The following is a 22,022-nucleotide window of genomic DNA, read 5'->3' on the forward strand; positions in this document are numbered from 1 at the left end:
TGCTCATACGACATACGATCACTGAATTTTGAGGGGAAAAAGCGCTATTTTTTCTTGCATGTTATTGGCACCATAGGCCTCTAGCAGAAAATATTATCTTTCTCTTCTGTTATGGACTGAATTGTGTCCCCACCCCCCCATTTATATGTTGGAGCCCCAACCACCAATGTGACTGTATTAGGAAACAGGGTCTTCTTGGGAGTTCCCATCGTGGTGCAGCAGAAACGAATCCGACTAGGAACCATGAGGTTGCGGGTTCGATCCCTACCCTTGCTCAGTGGGTTAAGGATCCGGTGTTGCCGTGAGCTGTGGTGTAGGCTGCAGACACGGCTCGGATCCTGCCTTGCTGTGGCTCTGGCGTAGGCCGGCAGCTACAGCTCTGATTAGACCCCTAGCCTGAGAATCTCCATATGCCACGGGAGCAGCCCTAGCAGAGACAAAAAGACAAAAAGACAAAAAAAAAAAAAAAAAAAAGGAAACAGGGTCTTCTTTAAGGAGTTAACGAATGAGGTTATAAGGGTGAGTGCTAATCCAACAGGATGAGTGTCCTTATAAGAAGAGGACAAAACCCTAGGCACTTTGTGAGAATCCACAGAGCAAAGGCCAGCCAAGGACACATAGAAAGTGGCCACCTGTAAGCCAGGAAAGGAGGCTTCAGGAGAGGTAAGCAACCTGCTGACATCTTGATTTGAATTTCCCATCTCCAGGATGGTGAGAAACTAACTTTCTGCTGCTGAAGTTCTCTAACCTGTGGCATTCTATTATGGTAGCCTGAGCTGGCGAACACAACCTCTTTCTGTAAAATTGGAATTAACTGCAGGATGAGTGAAAACTGGCAAAAATCTTAACTTCCTATCTCAGAAATAACCTTTGGACTCATAAACATATGTCAGTATACAAGCCTGCCATAATCCCAGTCTCCAGACTTTTGCAGACAACTGCAGAAAGGTTACCTGCGTGTGTCCATGATGGATGGAGCATGGAGGTAGGCAGAGACACCAAGGTGAGAGAGGGCATTATGTGGTTGCAAGAGCTAAAGTTTGGCTGTGTGTGTGTGTATGTGTGTGTGTGTGTGTGTGTGTGTGTGTGTAATCACAGCAACTTTAAAGGGGCATGTTGGGGACATTAGTAAATAGATAAACTCAAAGAGATTAAAATAGGGACAGCTCAAAATACCAAATCTCTCAAATCTTTCAAGTCTGTCTTCTAAAATATATCAACATGTTGAAATGCAAAGTTTGACTTAGGTGAATTACCAATGTTAATGGCAGTTTCTTGCTTGTCTCCTGTAAGGATCCAGATTTTTATGTCTGCTTTCATTAGAGTTTCTATGGTTTCAGGCACTTGATCTTGTAATTTGTCCTCAATGGCTGTAGCTCCCAGTAGCTGAAGATTCTGAAAAAATAGAGTGGCAAAATTAAAAACAAACAAACACCAGTTTAGATTCTTTAAGAACAAAATGTTGAAGTGTATACACATTTTAAAATCAGAGACTTGGAATTCCCGTTGTGGCTCAGTGGTAACAAACCTGAATAGTATCCATAAGGATGTGGGTTCAATCCCTGGCCTTGCTCAGTGGGTGAAGGATCCAGCATTACCGTGAGCTGTGGTGTAGGTCACAGATGTGGCTCCGATGCTGCATTGCTGTGGCTGTGGTATAGGCTGGCAGCTGCAGCACTGATTCTACCCATAGCCTGGGAGCCTCCATAAGCCACAGGGGTGGCCCTAGAAAGCAAAAATAAATCAAACCAAATCAAAACAAATCAGAGACTAACTGATAATTCATGGATTTGGTATAAATTCCAACTATGTTGTTGAGTTTTCTCTTTTGAGGGTGCCTAAGTTTCATCCAGTACTTCTGGCAGGAGACTGAGGCTCTCTGAGGCTTTCAGTCTTCCCTGACTCTTCCTAAGGTAAGGAACTGAGTCTAAAACACACACAATACACATAGAAGAGGGAAATCAAAAACAGTTAAGAAGGAGCAGACAGCTATGAGGAAAAAAATAAAGACAAAAACTATGGACGCTCACTCTAGTGACGTAGCCCAGAATGGACCTGTTTGCAAAAGGGTAACGTTATATGTTGACACCATTAAATGGTCATTTGATGCAGTGTCTGGAAATGGCAATGTACAATTGAGAAAGGATGAAGAAAGAAGCAGTAAACGAAGTGATGGCGTTAGTGGCTGCAGAAAGAGCAGGTGCAGTGTTCTGCACGTGCTTGCATGTTTGTGTAGAGGAAGGTCAGAGTTCATTAAAGATCTCTTGCTTATCTTTCACACAAGACCAAACATAGCCAAAATGTTGGGTGGAAAGCTGTTCTCATCTCTCACAACGAAGAAGCCTTTCTCATCATCCTCAATGGAAGGGGAAAAAAGACAACAATCTCTTGGCTATGAGAAAAACCTGGCTTTACCCCCAGATGGAAACAGGTGATGGTGTTCTTGGTCCTGGACACACGGGAAAGTGCGGTGATGGCCTAAGATTCCAATCTTTCTCTCCACCACGTGACCAGGCACTGCCACTAGTTGGGTATCCTTCCCAGCAGTGTTCTGCAAGCCACAACCAACTGACTCTCGGTCTTAGCCGCTTTCCCCATAACCTAACCTCCCCATAACCTAACCTAACCTCGTATCCGCTTTCCCCATAATGTAACCTCCTCTTCCCCATAACCTAACCTCTCGGTCTTAACCACGTTCTTCATGATCTGCTTCGGTGTTTATCCTTCTTCTCAACCACCTTCTCCCTTCTTGCCTACAGTAAAATATCTATACATTTATAAGTACATAAATATATATTATATATTTTATATATAGCTTCATCTGATATATATATATATATATATATATATATATATATAAGGACAGAATGGATACAAGGGAAATTATTGCAAAGGACAACGTCTGAGTTGGTAAGAGCAAAGAAGGCGTTCTGCTTTCTATTTTTTTCTCTAACATTAAGCCCTATTTATTTTTCACTGAAACACAAGTCTAAAAATAGCCCCACGTCCTGGTAGGCATGGAAAATAAAGTTAAATATCTACATAAACACGTAAGAGTGAGTGTGTGTATAACAGATGAGTGTATTACTTAGGAATGTTTTTGGCTATAAATAATAGAAAAACCTAACTCAAGTGGCTTAAATAAAGATTCTGCATTTTGTACATCATTAATGTTGAAGTGGGTAGTTGTGGGTATAATATTGTTGGCTTGACCATATTTCCACTCATTCCAAAGATCTCTCTCCATGTCTCAGGGGAGTGTCACAGCTTGAATTATAACAGCCACCTGAAGACAAGAATAAGGTGGTAAAACCAACTGAATCCACATCTTCTATGAAAAGCAAAAAGGTTTCTAAGAGTCCTCAGCATATTTCCAAATATAGTGAAATGGCCAGATGGTAAAACCTGGCTGTCCCTAACTATTAGTGTTTCGCTTTTCCAGGCTCCTTGGTGGCGGTGGCAATACAGAGGTGGCTGGAAATAGGTGTTAAATTAGCCAGCCTTCAGTCTCTGCCACAATGCTTAAAGAGAGATGGGCATGCATAGGCTTTAGTGTTTGTATATACATGTCTGTTACGTGTTGACATGTGTAGGTATGTGTATAGATTCACAACATTCCCCACTGCCCTGCCTAGTGAAACTTGGCTCATCCTGTGAGTCCAAACTCAAAAGCTATAGCTTCTTTGAACCTATTACCTTTAGAAATGGATAAGCAATGTGGTCCTACTGTATAGCACAGGGAATGATATCCAGTCTCTTGGGATAGACCGTGATGGTAGATAATGTAAGAAAGGAAATATATATATAGGTGTGTGTGTGTGTGTGTGTCACTTTTCTATATAGCAGAAATGGGCACACCACTGGAAATCAACTATACTCTAATAAAAAAATTTCTTTTAAAAAGCTACTGCTTCTTTGACATTTTCCTTTACTTCTTAAAACAAAATTTACCCTCTGGGAGTTCTCATCATGGCTCAGTGGTTAACGAACCCAACTAGCATCCATGAGGATGTGGGTTTGATCCCTGGCCTCGCTCAGTGGGTTAAGGATCCAGCATTGCCGTGAGCTGTGGTGTAGGTCACAGACGTGGTTCGGATCCCGTGTTGCTGTGGCTGTGGGTAGCTGGTGGCTACAGCTCCAATTCGACCCCTAGCTTGGGAACCTCCAAATGCCATAGGTGTGGCCCTAAAAAAAAAAAAATTCTCCTCTGCTGTGTTCAAATAGAACTTTGCTCAACTTTACACATCCTTCTTTTTTTTTTTTTTTTTTTTTTTTTTAAATGTCCAGACCTGCAGCATATGGAAGTCCCCAGGCCAGTGGCTGAAGTAGGGCTGCAGCTGTAGGCCTACGTCACAGCCACAGCAATGCCAGATCTGAGCTGCATCTGCAGCCTATGCTGCAGCTTATAGCAACATTAGATTCTTAATCCACTGAGCCAGACCAGGGATCAAACCTGCATCCTCAGAGAGACAAGTTGAGTCCTTAACCAACTGAGTCTCAAGGGGAACTCCTACACATCTTAACATATCATATTGAGATTAGCTATTTAATATATGGCTCTGGTATTTTAGTTCACAGTGATATAACTTGATAGATGATGCAAGGGCGGGGCTTGAACTAAGGTCTCTGGATCCCTTTGGGTCCACAACAGTGCCCCATACAATGGTCAGCTCCTAGTCTCTGCCCCCTAAATGTTGACTGGAGTAAATTAGTGTGTTACGGGCTAGTGTTGACTTCCCTACCTCAATAATATCAAGTAGGAAATCAAAGGAACAAATGCAGCTTCTGCTCTGGATGTAGGCTGAGGTCTCCATCTGGCATGAGAGACCGAAGGGCCCCCTAACCTGGGCGTATTGCCCATAAGAATGCTGGCCTGAGCACTAAGTCCTAACCCAGGGAAGACCCTGTGAGCCCAGGTACACCCAGCAGATCCTGATGCTGAAGGACTCCGTGGAGTCTTTGGTTCCTGGCTACCTACAAACAAAGTGGGATTTTAAGTTGACAAAAGAAAAGTAGGGGCCATGTATTGTTCACCTTTATACCGCATCTCCAGAATGCTGATAGTCAGCGTTTGATGTATTTGCTGAGTGAATGAAATAAAAAAAAACCAAACAAACCCAAATCCAAATGTTATACAGTATTGCTGCAATCTAGACCATTCTGTCTTCAACATATTCTCAATAACTTATGCAGCTGTTAGATACACTTGATGCATGACTTCTCAGTATAGAATACATAAGACAGGAAGGCAAATTTCCTTCTTTAGAAAGATACCCTTATTTTATTATCTTTAATGGGAAGCAGATTGGAAGTCTATCAAAACCTGATGAATAATCATCATCAAGAAGTTCAGGAATGAAAAGGAAGAACAGTTCAGCATCAACGATGCCAATATCACAACTGCTATATTTCAACATTGAGACAATGATTCCAGCAAATTCTTTTAGCTACTTTGAGGACATTCATAGCTAAATCATTCTGGCCCCCATCCCAGGGAAGCTCAGGATATGGTTGTGTCCAAATGCTAGATATGTCACAGACATATAGGCTGTAGGTGATCATGACCATAGTTCAGTAATAGAGGCTCTCAACATTTTTAAACCAAAAACTATTTTTTGGTAACATGTTTCACAAAAATACCAAGGTAACTAGCTAATGTGAAAGCCCAGGTATGGATATATTAATTAGAAATATATAAACAAGTATACTTGTCTATCTTCTAGATTTTTTTTTTTTTTTGATTTTTAGAGCCGCACTTGCGGCATCTTGTAGTTCTACGCTAAGGGGTAAATGAGCTCAGGAAGTAAACGGGTATGTACTGCTCTGATCACATCTCATAAAAATCAAATGACTCGCTGGGGAGATCACATTGAAAGCATATTTTGAAAAAAGGAAAGCAGCTGGTTTTGCACAGGTAAAAAGGTAACACTTTCCAAACCAGGCGAACATTATATAAAATACCAAAGATATTAAGGCCATCAATGTATATGCCGAGAAAAGCTAGAAGTAGGTTTCCTTGGGGTATGTTGGTGGCTATGATAACAAGAATTTCTAAAAATGAGAATGAAATCTTTCTGAATGTTCAGGAAAACTGCAGTAGGTCTACGTTGATGCCTGCAAAAGAAAACCCGTGTATGAAAGCCTGTTTATTTTCCCTTTATCCTAAGAGCGCCTCTTACTAATTTCTTAGAGCATTTAACTAAGAAATTTCAGTGGAAAGCCCTGCAGCCTTCCTTCCTTTGGCCCTGGTGTCATTTATTGTGAGATTAGATCTTGAATGACATGCTGTTCTGCCTCTGGAAATTAATATCTTCAGCTACATAACGATCACTAGGAAAAAAGATTTGAACTTTACGTGCTTTTCTTGATCATAACACAAGAGTGGTTAGGCCGTAATCAATTTCATCCCAAACATGTATTACCTTACACAGATGGCCACTAATGGTCACTATGGGAATTACATATTCAGCAAGTGTTGAAACGTGATAAAATTCCCATAGCGTTTATGGAATTAAAAAAAAAAAACCCTCTGAGCAGTAATTTTACTTTCAAAATGTCACTGTGCCAAAAGTTATAAAGGTTTCAGTGGATGCCTCTTTGACATAATATAGATTTAGTTATCACTGAAAAAAATTATGAAATAATATTTATTTACCTAGGAAAGCCTTCAATAATCTTATTTTCTCTTTTAGAAGTTCATAATGTATGTAGAGGTTCTAAAAAGGGGTATAAATGTAAAATTTCTCTCCTTGAGAAGATAAAAAGCTTCATGCAGAGCATTTAAAAACTGTATGATAAAACATATTAGGATAGATTTAGAAACTGCGTTTTTTCCCCAATACATGTATATTTGGCTAAATAACAGAACCTCAAAATGACCTGTTTCCACATGAGCAAATATCATGTCATGGCTTAAATTAGTTCACATTTTAAAAAAGCTTGTGATGCGTCCCTAAATGAGAAAAAGCATAATCATCAACTTGGGCTTCTTATTACAGAAGTTTGGCAGAAGTTTCTTTAAAAGCAAAATAAATAAATAATACTGGTAAACAAAGTTGTATCACTGAAGTAAAAACGGATAAGTACCAGTAACATTTGGTAAACTACCTCAATATGAACTAAGATTGTGAGCAGGAAGATGAAGAAATATTTCCTTAGCAGAGAAACATTTGATACTGCTAAGTGCTATACATGGATTCATTCAGGTAATAGCTTCAAGGAGGCTCAGTCGATTATGTAAGGTCACACTGGGGAGCCGCTGAGCTAGGATGGTGAGAACAAAACACCAAGAATCAATACACACCCCAAGGCAGTGAATGGGAAGTAAAACTGAGGTTAAATGAAAGTTAGAATTTTTTTGTTAAGTCATCCGATTTTTAAACATTTGTCTCTCTTCGGTTTTTAGTAATACTCTCTTCCTATGAATACGTTTCAGCCTCGGTCCTGGGGTGCTCCTGCCAGGTGCACCTGCTTCCTGTTTCCACCTGCAGGCCCCAGACTCCCACTTTGGGACTGGCTCCCTTCCTAACACACATGCGTGCCTGTGTTCATTCACTCACAAATACACACTGAGTGGGTAGTCCTGGGCAAGGGGTGGGGCACAACCTTAACCCCTTCCTTCTTGGAAGACCTATTTAGAATCCATTCTTGGGATTCCTCCCTGCCTTGTTTCCTGACTGTACCCTCTTGCCTTTTATTGGTGTCTGTTTCTCCTGGACTCTGCTGCCTGGCTGTCATCAAGCCCCAGGACCAGGAATGGAGAGCACTGGTCTTCAGATGTACCTGAAGGGGTTATTACAAGGAATTATGCAATGATGACAATGCTGCTGGTTTGAGGATTTAATTGCTTATCTTGAGCAAGGTTGACACACTTTTTTGGTGACTATTTTACAGCGAGCGTCATGTATCCTGTGCTGCGATTACTTAATTCTGTCATTGTAGCATGAAAGTAGCCAATCTATAAATAAATGGGTGGAGCTATGCTCCAGAAAAACTTTATTTATAAAAATCAGTGGTGAATGTGGCCCTCCTGCTGGAGTTTGCAGAGTCTTGATGTAGAATACTGATGAGCAGCCCATTTCTGCACAGGGCCCCATCCTGACTGATTGCTCTCGATAGTTCCTTGGTCAACTCTGACCCTTCTTTCTTAGCCTGGCCTCAGATCCTCTGGCCCCAGTGTTCTCCCCTCTCCTTGCAATCCCAACCTCCAGACAAAGCCTTTCAACTGTGATATACAATTACCATCAGAGAGAAACAAGGCTCTTGCCAAATAATCACACAACTATATGCTATACACTATCTTAAAAGCAAACACACAATTTTCTGTGAGGACAAAAGATAAACACAGGAAATAAGTATTTTCTTAGTCTGGGTGGCTCAAAAGACTCATCCAACACAAGTTAACATTTGACCTTAAATCCTAAACGAAGAATTAAGAGTGAGACAAGCACTCTGGAGAGGTGGGGAGAGATGGAGGAAGGAATCCCAAACAGAAGAAAGCACTTGGGCAAAGACAGAGGTATGCGAAAGCATATTGTGCTTGAGAAGCCGCCATTTAGTCAATATGGAACCGATAAACGAAGCAAAGGGTGTGGTGATTTAAGCAATACCCATTTAATGGGGCTGTTCTGAGGATAAAATTGCATCAGTCATCTCAAACTTTGAGGAGTAAGCTAAGAAAAGGATGAGCCTGGAAAAGCTGGCAGGGAATGGAAATCGAAGGGCTGTGTTTCAGGCTGGAGATTCCAAAGGCGAAGGGCACCTGGGGAGGAATTTTAGAAGGGGAGGGATAGTCATATTTATGATTCAGAAAGTTCACCGGGGGTTCGCTGGAGCTGGACTGGGAAGAATGGAGGGTGCAAGACCAGGTCAGGGGCCATGGCAGTCATCACGCTCCTTAGCTGTAAAATATGCTACATCTGGAATACAGAGGCCCTGGTGACATGGGGTGCTCAGAGCCATGCTACCAGGCGGGCTCTTGGGGACTGCTGTCTCTTTGTTCTGCATTCACGCCTGTGCTTCTCTCCTCAACAGCTCTATGCACAGGATAAAAGGGTCTCATGTAACAGCAGAGAATCTCATACCTCTGTCCTTCGAGTTTAAGCAGGGCTAAAGCCCATGGAGACTAAGGGCATGAGATCATTGGCAGGGCTCACTGGCCTGTTTCTGGAGAAATCACGCAACCAAGGCCAAGACGTCGGTTTTAACTCGGTGCTCCCTGAACCACAGAGCTCCTATTTGAATTCTCACACAGCCAAGGGCTTCCCAAATAAGGTCAGAATTCACACACCCCGCTGAAGAGAATCAGGATTTGAGAGGCAATGGGGTGTAGCCGCAAAAACAACACATTCATCTTATCTGAGTGAGAAGACAGCAAAACCCAGTGCGGAAAGTCTACAGCAAAGCATTCATAATAAGGAAACTATCAGCCAGAAAGGAGAAGCGTGTGATTAGACATCTAAGGGAACATTAAGTACCCTTTTTTTTTGTCTTTTTTTGCCTTTTCTAGGGCCGCTCCCACAGCATATGGAGGTTCCCAGGCTGGGGTCCAATCGGAGATGGAACCGCCAGCCTACACCACAGCTCACGGCAACACCGGATCCCTAAGCCACTAAGCAAGGCCAGGGATGGAACCTGCAACCTCATGGTTCCTAGTCAGATTCGTTAACCATGGAGCCACGACGGGAACTCCAAGGGGAACATTAAGTACTTTCAATGAGACGACTCTACTGATGCGTTAAGAGAAAAATCAGGAAAAACAGAGTCCCATCTGCACTGATGCTTGTCCTGAGCAAGCAATGCCTCCCAACCCCAAGTGAGATCTCATGATCACTCGACTACACACGTGGTTACATTTTATTTTTCAAGCTGCCAATGTTTTACATACATGCCTGGTTTCTCCTAAACCATGCTGGCAGAATAACATATGGGTTATTAACATGGGGTTTGGAATTAAGACCGAACTGGGATTGGAATCCCTGTTCTGCCAACTACTGAGTATGTGTCCTTCAACAAAAAACTTACCTAAGAATTCCTACATCAGCCTGATAAGGCTAATAATATGGATGTAACAGAGCTGTTTGGAGGATAAAGGTAGATCTCTTTTCTCCAACTTTTTTTTTTTTGAGTAGTAAGGTAGGAAAAAATGTTAAGTACTTACTTAAGACCTAGGTATGTCAATTTTTTTAAACATTTACTTTGTTAATACTAATAAATTATATATACTGCAGAATGCAAAAATAAATTGTAAAAAAGATGAGATAAAATACAAGTAGAGGAGTTCCCTGGTGGCCAAGCAGTTAAGGATCTGACATTGTCACTGCTTTGGTATGGGTTGGATCCCTGGTCCAGGAATTTTTGTACACCTCTGGCACAGACAAAAAAAAAAAAAGAAAAAAAAAAAGAAAAAAGAGAAAAAGAAAAAGAAAAAAGAAATATAAGTAGAAAGAGAAGTTGTAACATTTGTTTTTTTGCTCACCCCAACAGTTCACCTTGTACCCACCCCCATTTTAGAGGCCCTGGAATTAAACAATCAAGGCACAGAGCAGAGGACCTGGAGCTGAGAAAGGGCTCCAAAATTGTCAGGTCTTCTCAGGAGATAAGCTGGCAGACTGCATATGTTCTTAAGCAAACAGTAAAACAGGAAACTACTGGAATTTGAGACCACAAAATCACCAGTACATCATGTAAATTTTCATCTAGTACATTTCAGTTTTTAGTATAAACAAAAGTGATATTGGCAGCTACTAAGAATAGAAAGGGGTGCTTTCTCTGAAAGAGCATTCAATTGGAATACAGAAGTTACTATGAATTTGGCAGCCATAAATGTTCACAAAAAGTTCTGTTTTTCATTAAGTTTTATATTTCTCTAGGAATCCTTTAAGCCACATGTTGGGAAGGGTGCTGGACTGCTGTTAGTCACACTGGCTGTGAGGGTTGATCTACATTATGTCGCATGAAGGCAGTCTTTAAAAAAAAAAAAAAATCCCAGAGGGAGTTCCCATCGTGGCACAGTGGTTAACGAATCTGACTAGGAATCATGAGGTTGCGGGTTTGATCCCTGGCCTTGCTCAGTGGGTTAAGGATCCGGCGTTGCTGTGAGCTGTGGTGTAGGTGGCAGACACGGCTCAGATCCTGCGTTGCTGTGGCTGTGGTGTAGGCCGGCGGCAACAGCTCCGATTCCACCCCTAGGCTGGGAACCTCCATATGCCGAGGGAGCGGCCCAAGAAATGGCAAAAAGACCAAAAAAAAAATCCCAGAAATGTCAACCACAGTTGGGGGCGGAATCAAGGAAATAATGTAAAAGAGATCACTAATTCACTGCCCTGTCTCAGTGCCTATGGCAGGGCCCAGGGTGCTCAGGCCAGTCTGGAATGGCATCTTCCAGGGTTCAAGTTCACTGCCCCTCTCCCAGCACTGGAAGGAAGACAGGGGTCTTCTCATCCTTTTCCCCTGCTGCATGGACACCCCCGCCCCCTCAGCAGGGCCTGACATCTGACAACTGCAGAGGTGTTTGCTGTTGAATCTTTCCAACCTCCCCCATTCACACGTTAAATAACTTGGAAGATGGGTTTTTCAAAGGACTGAAAGTTTCTAACAAATGCATTCGTTAAAACCACTGGCTGCCTTCTCTGCACATCCCTAAAGCAGTCCTTAGTAGTCCTTAGTGACAATACATTTGAAATCAGCATCCTTGAAGTGCAGAAAACATGGACTATGTGGGTAAGAGAAGGCAGGCTTTCATTAAGCAAGCAATTACTAAGTCAGTTTAGCCTTCGACTTCATTATTTAACTGAATCATTTATTTACTCATCAAATAATTATTCAGTGATTAATACAGGCCAGAGAGGCAGGTCATGGAGATACAGAGATGAATTTGATAAAAATGGTCCCTCTTCTCATGAGGCTTCAACCTAGTGGAACATATATATGAATTGTGAATTACAAAATCTGTGTATTTAAGACATAGTGTTGCTATCCGACTCAAAAGGGGGCTAGATGCCGCCAGAATTATAGCTTTCTGATTACTCCTAAGTTAAAAAATCATCTTCTCTGACCCAAATTAATTTAAAAAAAAAAAACTTTAGCAGATAAAAGTATTGGGTAAGTTTTCATTTTTTAAAAAAAGCGTATTTTGCAATCTATGCCTCATAAGAAGAGAAGAAGAAACAGTTTCATCACCAGGGGAATACTGTTTCAATCACTGCCCAATCCAGACAGGTACTGCATCTCACTCTGTTTTCTGTAATGCTCAAGATATTCTGCTTTCATAAACATCAGAAGTGATTTGAAGGTAATTTATGCAATGCTAAGATATAATTGCATTTTCCTATTGAAGCAAATAAATATAAAATTTTTTCAAAGACTCTATTTACCTTCTGAAGGCATACCTTCATATTTCAACCAATGGTTTAATTATAAAAATCTCCCCCCCATAAGGTAAGATCAGAGTCCTCTGTTCTACTAATTTTCAAAGGAACCCAGCAGCAGCGTATGAATATGAGGCAAAAAATTTACATCTTAGAAATAAATGTGAAGTGGCAGATCAAAGAAGAGGAGAAATTTCAGAGAAGCAAGTGTTAATAAAGCATAAGGCTTCTTAATTATTGTTACTTACTTGCAATTTTTTCCCTGACCAAATGCAAATAAATGAATTCTTAATTTTAAAAATCATCTGATATTTAAAAATATAGACCAACAGGGTAAGTGGTTTTAAAATCTAAAATTACAAGTCCAAATACATTGTCTTTGAAAAGAAAGAGGCTAACGAAGGTAAAACAACAGGTCAAGTGCATTGACTGACAGAATGAGACAAGTGCAAATTCTCACAAGTGGTGACGAAGAGAGACAAAGAGGTGTCTGTGTCCACAGAACTCAAGTGATGCTACAATTCTCTTCCTCAAACTGGGTCGAGACAACGCAAGTATCTGATGTGATTCTGATAATCCCTGTTGCATTTTAACTAGGTGAATTTTCTTGGTCCTGAACGATTTGGGCTTCCTGATAATAAATGTCACCTTCTTGACCTTTATTTAGTAATAGAAAAGAGATGTTTCAGAAACACCTTGAGGAGTTCCCGTTGTGGTGCAGTGGTTAATGAATCCGACTAGGAACCATGAGGTTGCGGGTTTGATTCCTGGCCTTGCTCAGTGGGTTAACGATCCGGCATTGCCATGAGCTGTAGTGTAGGCTGCAGACTCGGCTCGGATCCGGTGTTGCTGTGGCTCTGGCGTAGGCTGGCAGCTACAGCTCCAATTAGACCCCTAGCCTGGGAACCTCCGTATGCCGCGGGAGAGGTCCAAGAAATGGCAAAAAGACAAAAATAAATAAATAAATAAATAAATAAAATAAAATAAATAAAATAAAGGGATCGCCATTTAGTTTAAAAAAAAAAAAAAAGAAACATCTTGAAACAACGCATAGCATTAGAACTGATTTTTTTTTTTTTTGAATCCTGAAGCGTTTACCACCTGAATGCAAGTGTTGGAGCCCAAACTGTACAACCTTGTGGCAGAGATGTTGATGCTATTTTATGGATGAAGGTAAAAGTCCTAAATACTCTAAATGTGACTATCCTGGGGGAGAGCCCTATCTGGGGCACTTTTTCAAATCTTCCACCTCCTCTCTCCTGTCATTTACCCAGGAAGTGAAGGGGGCATTCGAGCGCTCAGATGTGCTGGGTACAAGAGTAACAAAGCACTGTGCCAAGGGACAGATGTCATTAGCTGCTTGGACCTTCCTGGCCTATTTGGATATGTTTTCAGCCTAGGCTAGGAATTACAGTCTCCGAGGGAAAAAGGCTCTAACTAAATTCTGAAGCTGAATTACTTGTCTGAGCAAACGCTGGAGGGATAGCACAGAGAATAGGGTTTAAAAGGACACTCTTAATCATAACATTTCACTTATTTTGTGACATATTAAAAATGCATCCCTGTTTTCAGGAAAAGCTCTCCAAATCTTTCACATTTTGAATAGTCTTTAATGTAATGCCATTAAGGGGTCAATGGCATTTTGCATCAGTAATTCGAGTATGTCCAGAAACATCTTGTGTATGACCACAAGATGGTCTGATGTTTTGCTGAAAAGTGTGGGAAAATGCCTGTAGTAATTTGGAGAAGCACCTTTTCTAAAAGTTTCACACACAGATGGAATTTTATCTTGTTTCCAAACTGTGCTCCATGGGGCCCCAGAGTCCTGAAATGGATCATGCTGAGGGCAAGGGTCTGAGTGGAGGACCAATTAGGGGCTTCTCTCTACTCCTTCACTTGCTAAGCAGAGCAGCTCTGCTTTTGTATATTACATATACATATGTAATATATCATGTAATATTGTATAATATATATCACACACAATATATATACTTATATATTATATATAGTAATTTTGTGATAATTATGCACAAAGTTATATACAAAATTATATAATAACATAATATACAAAATATATGTATGTATATTCAGACAATATTTCATTTGGAAAATGGGTTCTGCTCTAAAAAAAAGAGACTTGAAAACCACTCAGTTTAAAAGTCACTCTCTTACATGCTAAATCTAATATTGTGGTTTATACAGAAAATAGATCCCAATTACGTAAAAAATAGACTACATGATAGACAAGACTCATTTAAAGCAGCTGAGAAGGAAGCCAAAATGGATGAGCCTAGGACTATGACAACTGAATTGAGAATTGAGATGACAGGCAGGCAGACGCTGTGCTGACACCTTGAAACCCACCTGACTAGGATGTATGGTCACAGCACCCCCCTAACCCCGAGGAACACTAGCCCCAGCTGATTTGAACAAAGAATAGATGCTCAGACCAAGGAACCAGACGTGCTCTCGCCCTGGCTCTAGATCTATGAAAAACCCCACAGCCCTCAAATGATCAGAGCTGGGAAGATTATTACTCAGAAAAACAGATTTTAGTTGCAGAGATCCCCTCAATGTCATTGTGCCTATTATTTTTCTTTTAAAGACACCTCAGCTCGCCTTTAACTGGTAAGATAATCTTGGAGGCTCATTTCAAAAGTTACCACCTCTCTGAAAGCTTCCTTTGGTCCAAGTCTGTGGGTCACTCCTAGATTTCCTGGAGGAATTAGTTCTGACCATGACCACTTCCTTAGCTGTGCATCCCTGATACCTAGCATCTATTAACCACTTAATGAAATGTAACTAAGCTAATAACTGAAATAAACTATGTTTTCAGGGGTAGGGATGGATGTAGAAAATCAGTCCTTAGTTGGAACATGCTGGTTGGACAAGGGAACTAATTTCTTCACCTGATTTTTCAATAAAAATTAGCATGGCTCATCACAAAGTAAAGAAGAATTAGCTATAAATTCTCTTTTTCATTTATTTTAGGAAAGAGGTAGTCATAAAGGAAGCTTCTGTATCTGTAAACTAAAAATATACACATACACATAATGGGTTTCCCCAGGCAACTTAAATTTCAATGTGACTCACGATCGCCATCTGCTGGGAGAAAGGCTGAACATCTACCTTAGTGACGGAAGTCAAAATTTAGTAACAGATATGAAACACACAAACACACACAACTGTTAAACCTATAAAATCAAATCTATAAACTTTAGGATGTTCACAGCAAAAATTTTAAGCACATTAAACATTCAACTCCAGAATTTGCTACAGCATGCTTCAAGTAAGAAACAAAATTTAATGGTTAGAATTCATTTAATTTTTTTTTTTTTTTTGGTCATTCTAGGGCCACGCCTGCGGCATACGGAGGTTCCCAGGCTAGGGGTCCAATCGGAGCTGTTGCTGCTGGCCTACGCCAGAGCCACAGCAACACGGGATCTGAGCCGCGTCTGCGACCTACACCACAGCTCACAGCAACGACGGATCCTTAACCCACTGAGCAAGGCCAGGGATCGGACCCACAACCTCATGGTTCCTAGTCGGATTCGTTAACCACTGAGCCACAACGGGAACTCCTAAAATATTTTTATAGTCAGTTATTATACATTAGTTCTAGCATTGCCACAGGGGAAACAGGCTAGATTATGTTCAGGCTGTGTAGGAAAGGAGATAGGAGAAAAAGAATCATTTCCAAACAGATTAATTTTTTTTTAATGTCAGTCACAAAAGAGTAAGAAAAGCCAAAGATTAAAAATCAATACCGTTAATGCTGCTTCAAAACAATACATGACTTTGGCTGGAGATACTGAAACAGATTATGGTCAGGGCCTCATAAACAAAGTATTATTTTATTTAACTACATAATATCCCAAAGATGTGATCACATATAAGCATGTTAGAAAAGAAAGGGAGAGGGAGAGGAAGTCAGTAAGTGGATTGATAACAGGTCCCTGCGGTGTGGGCACATCTTAAATTGGTGATGGTGGAGGTGGTGGGGTTTATCAAGTTGGAAAGTATCAAACGTGCTATCATGAGCCTTCTGGGAAATAAGGAGGACACAAAGTAAGTTCAAATGTAAGGGAGAGAGAAGAAACAAACCAGCTTCTTCTTCTTTTTTTTTTTTTGGCTTTTTGGCTTTTTAGGACCACACTGGCGGCATGTGGAGGTTCCCAGGCCAGGGGTCCAGTCAGAGCTGTAGCTGCTGGCCTACACCAGAGCCACAGCAACATCAGATCTGAGCCATGTCTGTGACCTACACCACAGCTCATGGCAATGCCAGATCCTTAACCCAATGAGCAAGGCCAGGGATCGAACTCGCAACCTCATGGTTCCTAGTTGGATTCGTTTCCACTGCGTCATGACAGGAAGTCCCAAACCAGCTTCTAATGGGATCGCAATCTACTGAGGGGACAGGGGACAGTGTCTGCAGTCACATGGGACAACTGCATAACAGAGAAAGGTGCCCACAGCTGGAGCACCCCACTCCCACAGTATCCAAAAGGGAGGGCATGTGGGGAGAGGAAGGAGGAAAAAGACCAGGGAGGCATCCGTGATGCTGGCTACCATTCAAGACAGGTAGTACCAGGAAGTACATTGTTCGAGAAAGAAGAAGGAAAACCATGTCAGCCTTTTTCACCTGACAGCAAGACCCAGTAAACTGTAGTGAGCAGACAAGCTGGATTCTACGCCTTAGACCCATGAGTGCAGTTGAAGGAATTATATAACTAGGAAGTTATTTAATGCGAAGGTAAAGATTAGAATGAAGATACTTGAGGGGCTGAGCGCATGAACTCTGGAGCCAGAGGGAGAATTCGGGCTCACCCTCTGGGAGCTGAGTAACCTCAGCCATGTTACATAACCTCTCTGGTGCCTTGATTTCTTCATCTGCACAGCTCGGTAATTAACAGCACCTCCCTCAAAGGGATGCTGTGGAGATTAAATAGGTTAATAGACTCGGGTGCTACAAACAGCCCTCGGCAGCGAAGGACAACGTAAAAATGTTTGCTAGTCTTCATGCAGGAGGCAAGACCTCTTGCTATTTATGTACTTTCAGCCATAGTGTATCCATCACTTTTTGGCTAAACAGCCTTGGTTCCTCTATCAGTAAAATGAGGATATTTACAGCCGTGGCAGAGATGCTGAAGGTACGTAAGTGAACAATGGCCAGGTCTAAGCACTGCATGGTTCACGTATACATTTTTTACTATTCATATGGCGTCACACAAGCTGTATATTTATTATGTTATTTGCTATTACACATTATATGCCTTTGCCACCTGTACGTACACATGCATGTGTGTGCACCTGTGTGTCTGGGGAGGGGGCATATCTTCAGTGATGCAGATGCAATGGAAACCTGGGCAAGGAGATTGCTAGATGAGCCTACATTTGACCTAAAATTGTGAAAAGACTGAAGACCCATTCAAAGTAACTCCAGAGACTTTTCAGCAAAAACATGAAGGGCTGCCAGGGCTTAGACCAGAGGAGATTCAACAGTTAGTGGTGTGTCAAGACATTTCTCTCTCTCTCTCTCTCTTTTTCTTTCTTTTTTTTGTTTTTTTGTTTTTTAGGGCCATACCCATGGCATATGGAGGTTCCCAGGCAAGGGGTCCAACTGGAGCTGCAGCTGCTGGCCTACACTATAGTCACAGCAACACCAGATCCGAGCCGAGTCTGCAACCTATATACCACAGCTTTCGGCAATGCTGGATCCTTAACCCACTGAGCGAGGCCAGGGATCAAACCTGCAACCTCATGGTTCCTAGTCGGATTCGTTTCTGCTGCACCACAACAGGAACTCCAAGATCTGTTATTTTTACTGGCCTCTTGAATCAAGACTGAAGTTTTCTGGAAACCAATCTTTCTGGTTGAGCAAAACAGTCTTCCACGTACCTTTTCAATTAACTCGTAGCTCTCTTCCAGTTTGAGCAGCCTGTTCTGCACAGACGTGGATGCGCGCTGATAGACGGCTCGCCACTCCTGGAAGTCACTCTCAGAAATCTCAGCCACAGCAAAACATAAAGTTCTTAACCCTGCAGAAAGGGAGCACACGCCCGGCATCAAATGAAATTTTGTCCAGAAGTCCAACACTTCTGTTTTTATTTCACAAAGTCTCGTTTCAAACACTCTGATTCAGTTTAAACAATATGTTAAAGTTTGATTCACATTTGAATGGAGCCATAGTGTCAGATACTCCCCTAGCCTTTAAAACTGGCACCTGGCTTCCAATTCCCCAGCTCTTTCAACCCATCCTCCACGCCTGGAGTAACTTTTCTAAAATCCTAATCTTATCAGGTTATTCCTTTGCATGAAATCTTTTCATCATTTCCTAGCATGAAATCCCAAACCTTGGAGTTCCCATTGTGGCTCAGCAGGTTAAGAACCTAATATAGTGTCTGTGAGGATGCAGGTCTGATCCCTGGCTTCGCTCTGTGGGTTAACGATCTGCCGTTGCTGCAAGCTGCTGAACGAGTCCCAAATGCAGGTCAGATCTGGCATTGCAGCTGCAGCTCCAATTCGATTCCTAGCCAGGAACTTCCATATGCTGGCAGGTGTGGCCCTTAAAAGGGGGGGGGGGTCTCCAAAACCTGGCTCAGTCACCACACATCAATTGTCTTCTACCTCATTCTTTGTCACTCACTTTCCCTAGTAGGATCTTTGCACAAACGGAACACTTTTCTATTCCATTCTCTTCTGTTCCCCCTCTGCTGCCTGCCTTGCATTTACTCTAGGACTCTGTTCTTAAAATCACCTCTCTGAAGCATTCTCCTCTCATGGAGACTCTACAGGCAGAAACCCCCAACACTCCAATGATGTGAATGACAATGTGTCATATTGTTTTTCTTGTGATCTCCTAAATTAGTTTGAGGCTCCCGGTGGGCAGGGTCCCAGAATTCTTCATACCTGCCACTCCAGTGCTGAGCACAGAGGCTGCTGGCTCATCATAGCAGCTTCATAGATGCTTAGGGAGAAAAGAAGGAAGGGGCCCTAATGGGGTCCATTGGGAGGGCCACCTTCCTCTCACTGGGATTTATTACTGCTCTCTTACCACTGAATTTGTAGGATTAAGAGTTTAAAAAATTGAGGGATAACGACAAAAAAAAAAAAAAAATCCACCAGAAACACCCTAGGAAGACAATCCAAGCTGACGTTTGAAGTGACCTACTTCCAGTGCTTGGTACCTGTCAATTTTATAACTCCCTTGGAGGCTACCCTCAGCCAGAAAAAATGTGATGGGCTGCAACAAGGAAGAGGTGAAAACACTGGCCAGCCACGATAAATGCAGTTAACGAGGTCCCCAAGAAGACAATGTTCTCGTGCAAGGTCATTAAGCTCTCAGAATAATTAGGTGCTAGTGATCTGAAGTCAAATAAAATATGGCCAAGACCATGTTGGAAAAAGAAGCAAAGAACACAGGACATCGAGTGCCCAGAGGCCTCCATCTCCCCAGAAAGGAGTAGGGTTGTCTGCTGCCAGATCCCTACAACTTATATTCTTGGGGCCTTATTAGGACATGTTTTTCTTTTCTGGAAACTTGGCTGGAGACTTACTCTGGGGTAGCCGAAGAGCACCAGCCTGGACCCACCTAGGGCCAAAAGACCAGGGTAGAGGTGGACACCCAGCAATGGAATCTGTCCAGGAGCTGGAATATCTTCAGCATCACAATTAGAGAGGAGGAGGAGGTGCCCCTAATTCCCCTCCTCCTCCAAAAGGAACCCAAGCTGGGTGCCAGGTAGGTTGTACCCGCCAAGCCCCCCAGAAGTTGCACCTCACGGAACCCGAACTCCAGGAAACCCCTGGGACTCCATGCTCTTCCATTCTGGGGGAAGAAATGGGGGAACGTTCTTGATGTCCCTGCTTTTCAAAGCCTGGTGCTTTTTAAAAAAAGTTCCTATCTTTTTGCAGCTTGGATTAAGAGGGAAAGGATTTGATCTGAGATCAGGCCTGGTGCCACTGGCAATAGTTCCGTCAGAAGCAGACAAGAGCGAAAGCTTAGATGGGAGATTCAGATACAGCACTGGCCTCTTTTGTCAAGTGTAGAGATAGGATTCTCTAAGTTCTTGTCCAACCCTAAGGCTGAACAACTCTCACTTCCTTTCATCTCATCTAGATCATCTCCCTATACTATATTCCAGGATGATCTAAGAGTTACCATGGATTCTGACGCTGCACGCAGAGCCTAGCATGCGGCTGGGGCTTCATAAAAAGTCCTGGGTTGAAATTAATTTTCATAGTTACAGAGGTTTGTTTATTTCATCTTTTTCTTAGGTTAGAACATCCATTTCTATGACTCTTGTTTCTTTCCTGCTGCATTACTTGAGATTTAAAATATTTAGACTTAAACGGTATCCATTCTAAAGAGCAAACTGGAGTTCCTGCGGTGGAGCAGTGAGTTAAGAATCCCACTGCAGTGGCTCAGATTGCTGCAGAGGTGTGGGTTTGATCACTGGCCCAGCGCAGAGGGTTAAAGGATCCAGTGTTCAAAGATCACAGTTGTGGCTTAGATTCAGTCTCTAGCCTGGGAACTTACACATGCAGTGGATGAAGCTATAAAAAGAAATTAAAAAAAAAAGCAAAACAGCCTCCACACCCCCTAAAAGGTAGAGACGATGCTTCCAAAAATTTTAATAAATACAGGAAAGCAAAATAAAAATAATGGTTGGAAACAGCAAAGAGCAGAACCGAAATTATCAATATGTATTGTTATTTTATTTTAAGAATGTCTTAGTAAAATAATAACAATGACCCTATAAGGTATTAGCAGTATATGATTTCTTTCATTTTATTATTTTTTATTTTTTAATGATTTTTATTTTTTCCATTATAGTCAGTTTATAGTGTTCTGTCAATTTCTACTGTATAGCAAAGTCACACATATGTATGCTTTCTTTTTCTCACACTATCCTTCATCATGTTCCATCATGTTACTAGATATAGTTCCTTGTGCTATACAGCAGGATCTCATTGCTTATCCACTCCAAATGCATGATTTCTTTTATTTTAATGCTTTATTGCCATATTATACTCATCTATAAAATAATAGCAATGACCCTATAAGATATTAGTAGTATATGATTTCTTTTTTTCTTAATCATGCTTTATTGCTATATCATACTCACCTTCTGTATCACACTCACCTTCTGTAGCAAACTGCTCTAAATGCTTTAGGGTAATTTCTTTGTATTTTGAAGTCTCTGCCAGCCGGTCATAAATTACAGTGTCCTGGAAAACAAACAGAAGGTATACATACACTTAAACTAAGCATTCTGAGTTGGTGATAAAGTTGATGATGCCAACACTATTAGCAGCAAATAAGTATTAAGAAAATCAGTATCAATCACTTTTAGCATTAGTGTTGAAGCACAAAATATTTTTCCCTAATAATACTGTTTCCCTTACGATGCTAAGAATTAAGGTTCTAGTCCTGTATTCTCATCTTTCTCCCTTTTGAATAAATCCATAGTTATGCCAATATTCAAAATCCCATATTCTCGGAGTTCCCTAGTGGCCTAGCACTTAAGGATCTGTGTTCTTACCACTGTGGTGTGGGTTTGATCCCTGGCTTGGGAATTTCTGCATGCCTCAGGGATAGACAGAAAAAAAAAAAAAAAAAAAAGATCTCGGAGTTCCCTTTATGGCTCAGTGGTT

General features: G+C 41.6%; 1 protein-coding gene across 20 annotated transcripts in view; it reads right to left on the reverse strand.

Moving 5' to 3' along the window:
- ATP8A1 (ATPase phospholipid transporting 8A1) overlaps positions 1–22,022 on the reverse strand; it is a 253,309-nt gene that overhangs the window by 106,628 nt on the left and 124,659 nt on the right. For all 20 annotated transcript variants that reach the window (XR_014812343.1, XR_014812344.1, XM_084971840.1 and 17 more), the window contains 3 exons: positions 21,512–21,596; positions 18,267–18,406; positions 1,257–1,395 (listed from right to left, as the gene is read on the reverse strand). Coding sequence is in view for 18 of the 20 variants with exons in the window: in XM_084971840.1 (XP_084827966.1) it covers positions 1,257–1,395; positions 18,267–18,406; positions 21,512–21,596 (364 nt within the window). In the remaining 2 variants the exon portion in view is untranslated. The remainder of the gene's footprint in view (positions 1–1,256; positions 1,396–18,266; positions 18,407–21,511; positions 21,597–22,022) is intronic.

The sequence above is a fragment of the Sus scrofa genome, chromosome 8 (assembly GCF_054392235.1).
Source record: "Sus scrofa isolate SSC_HxYL_T2T_F1_AM1 chromosome 8, Sscrofa_HxYL_maternal_Yorkshire_Landrace_v2.0, whole genome shotgun sequence".
Taxonomy (NCBI): domain Eukaryota; kingdom Metazoa; phylum Chordata; class Mammalia; order Artiodactyla; family Suidae; genus Sus; species Sus scrofa.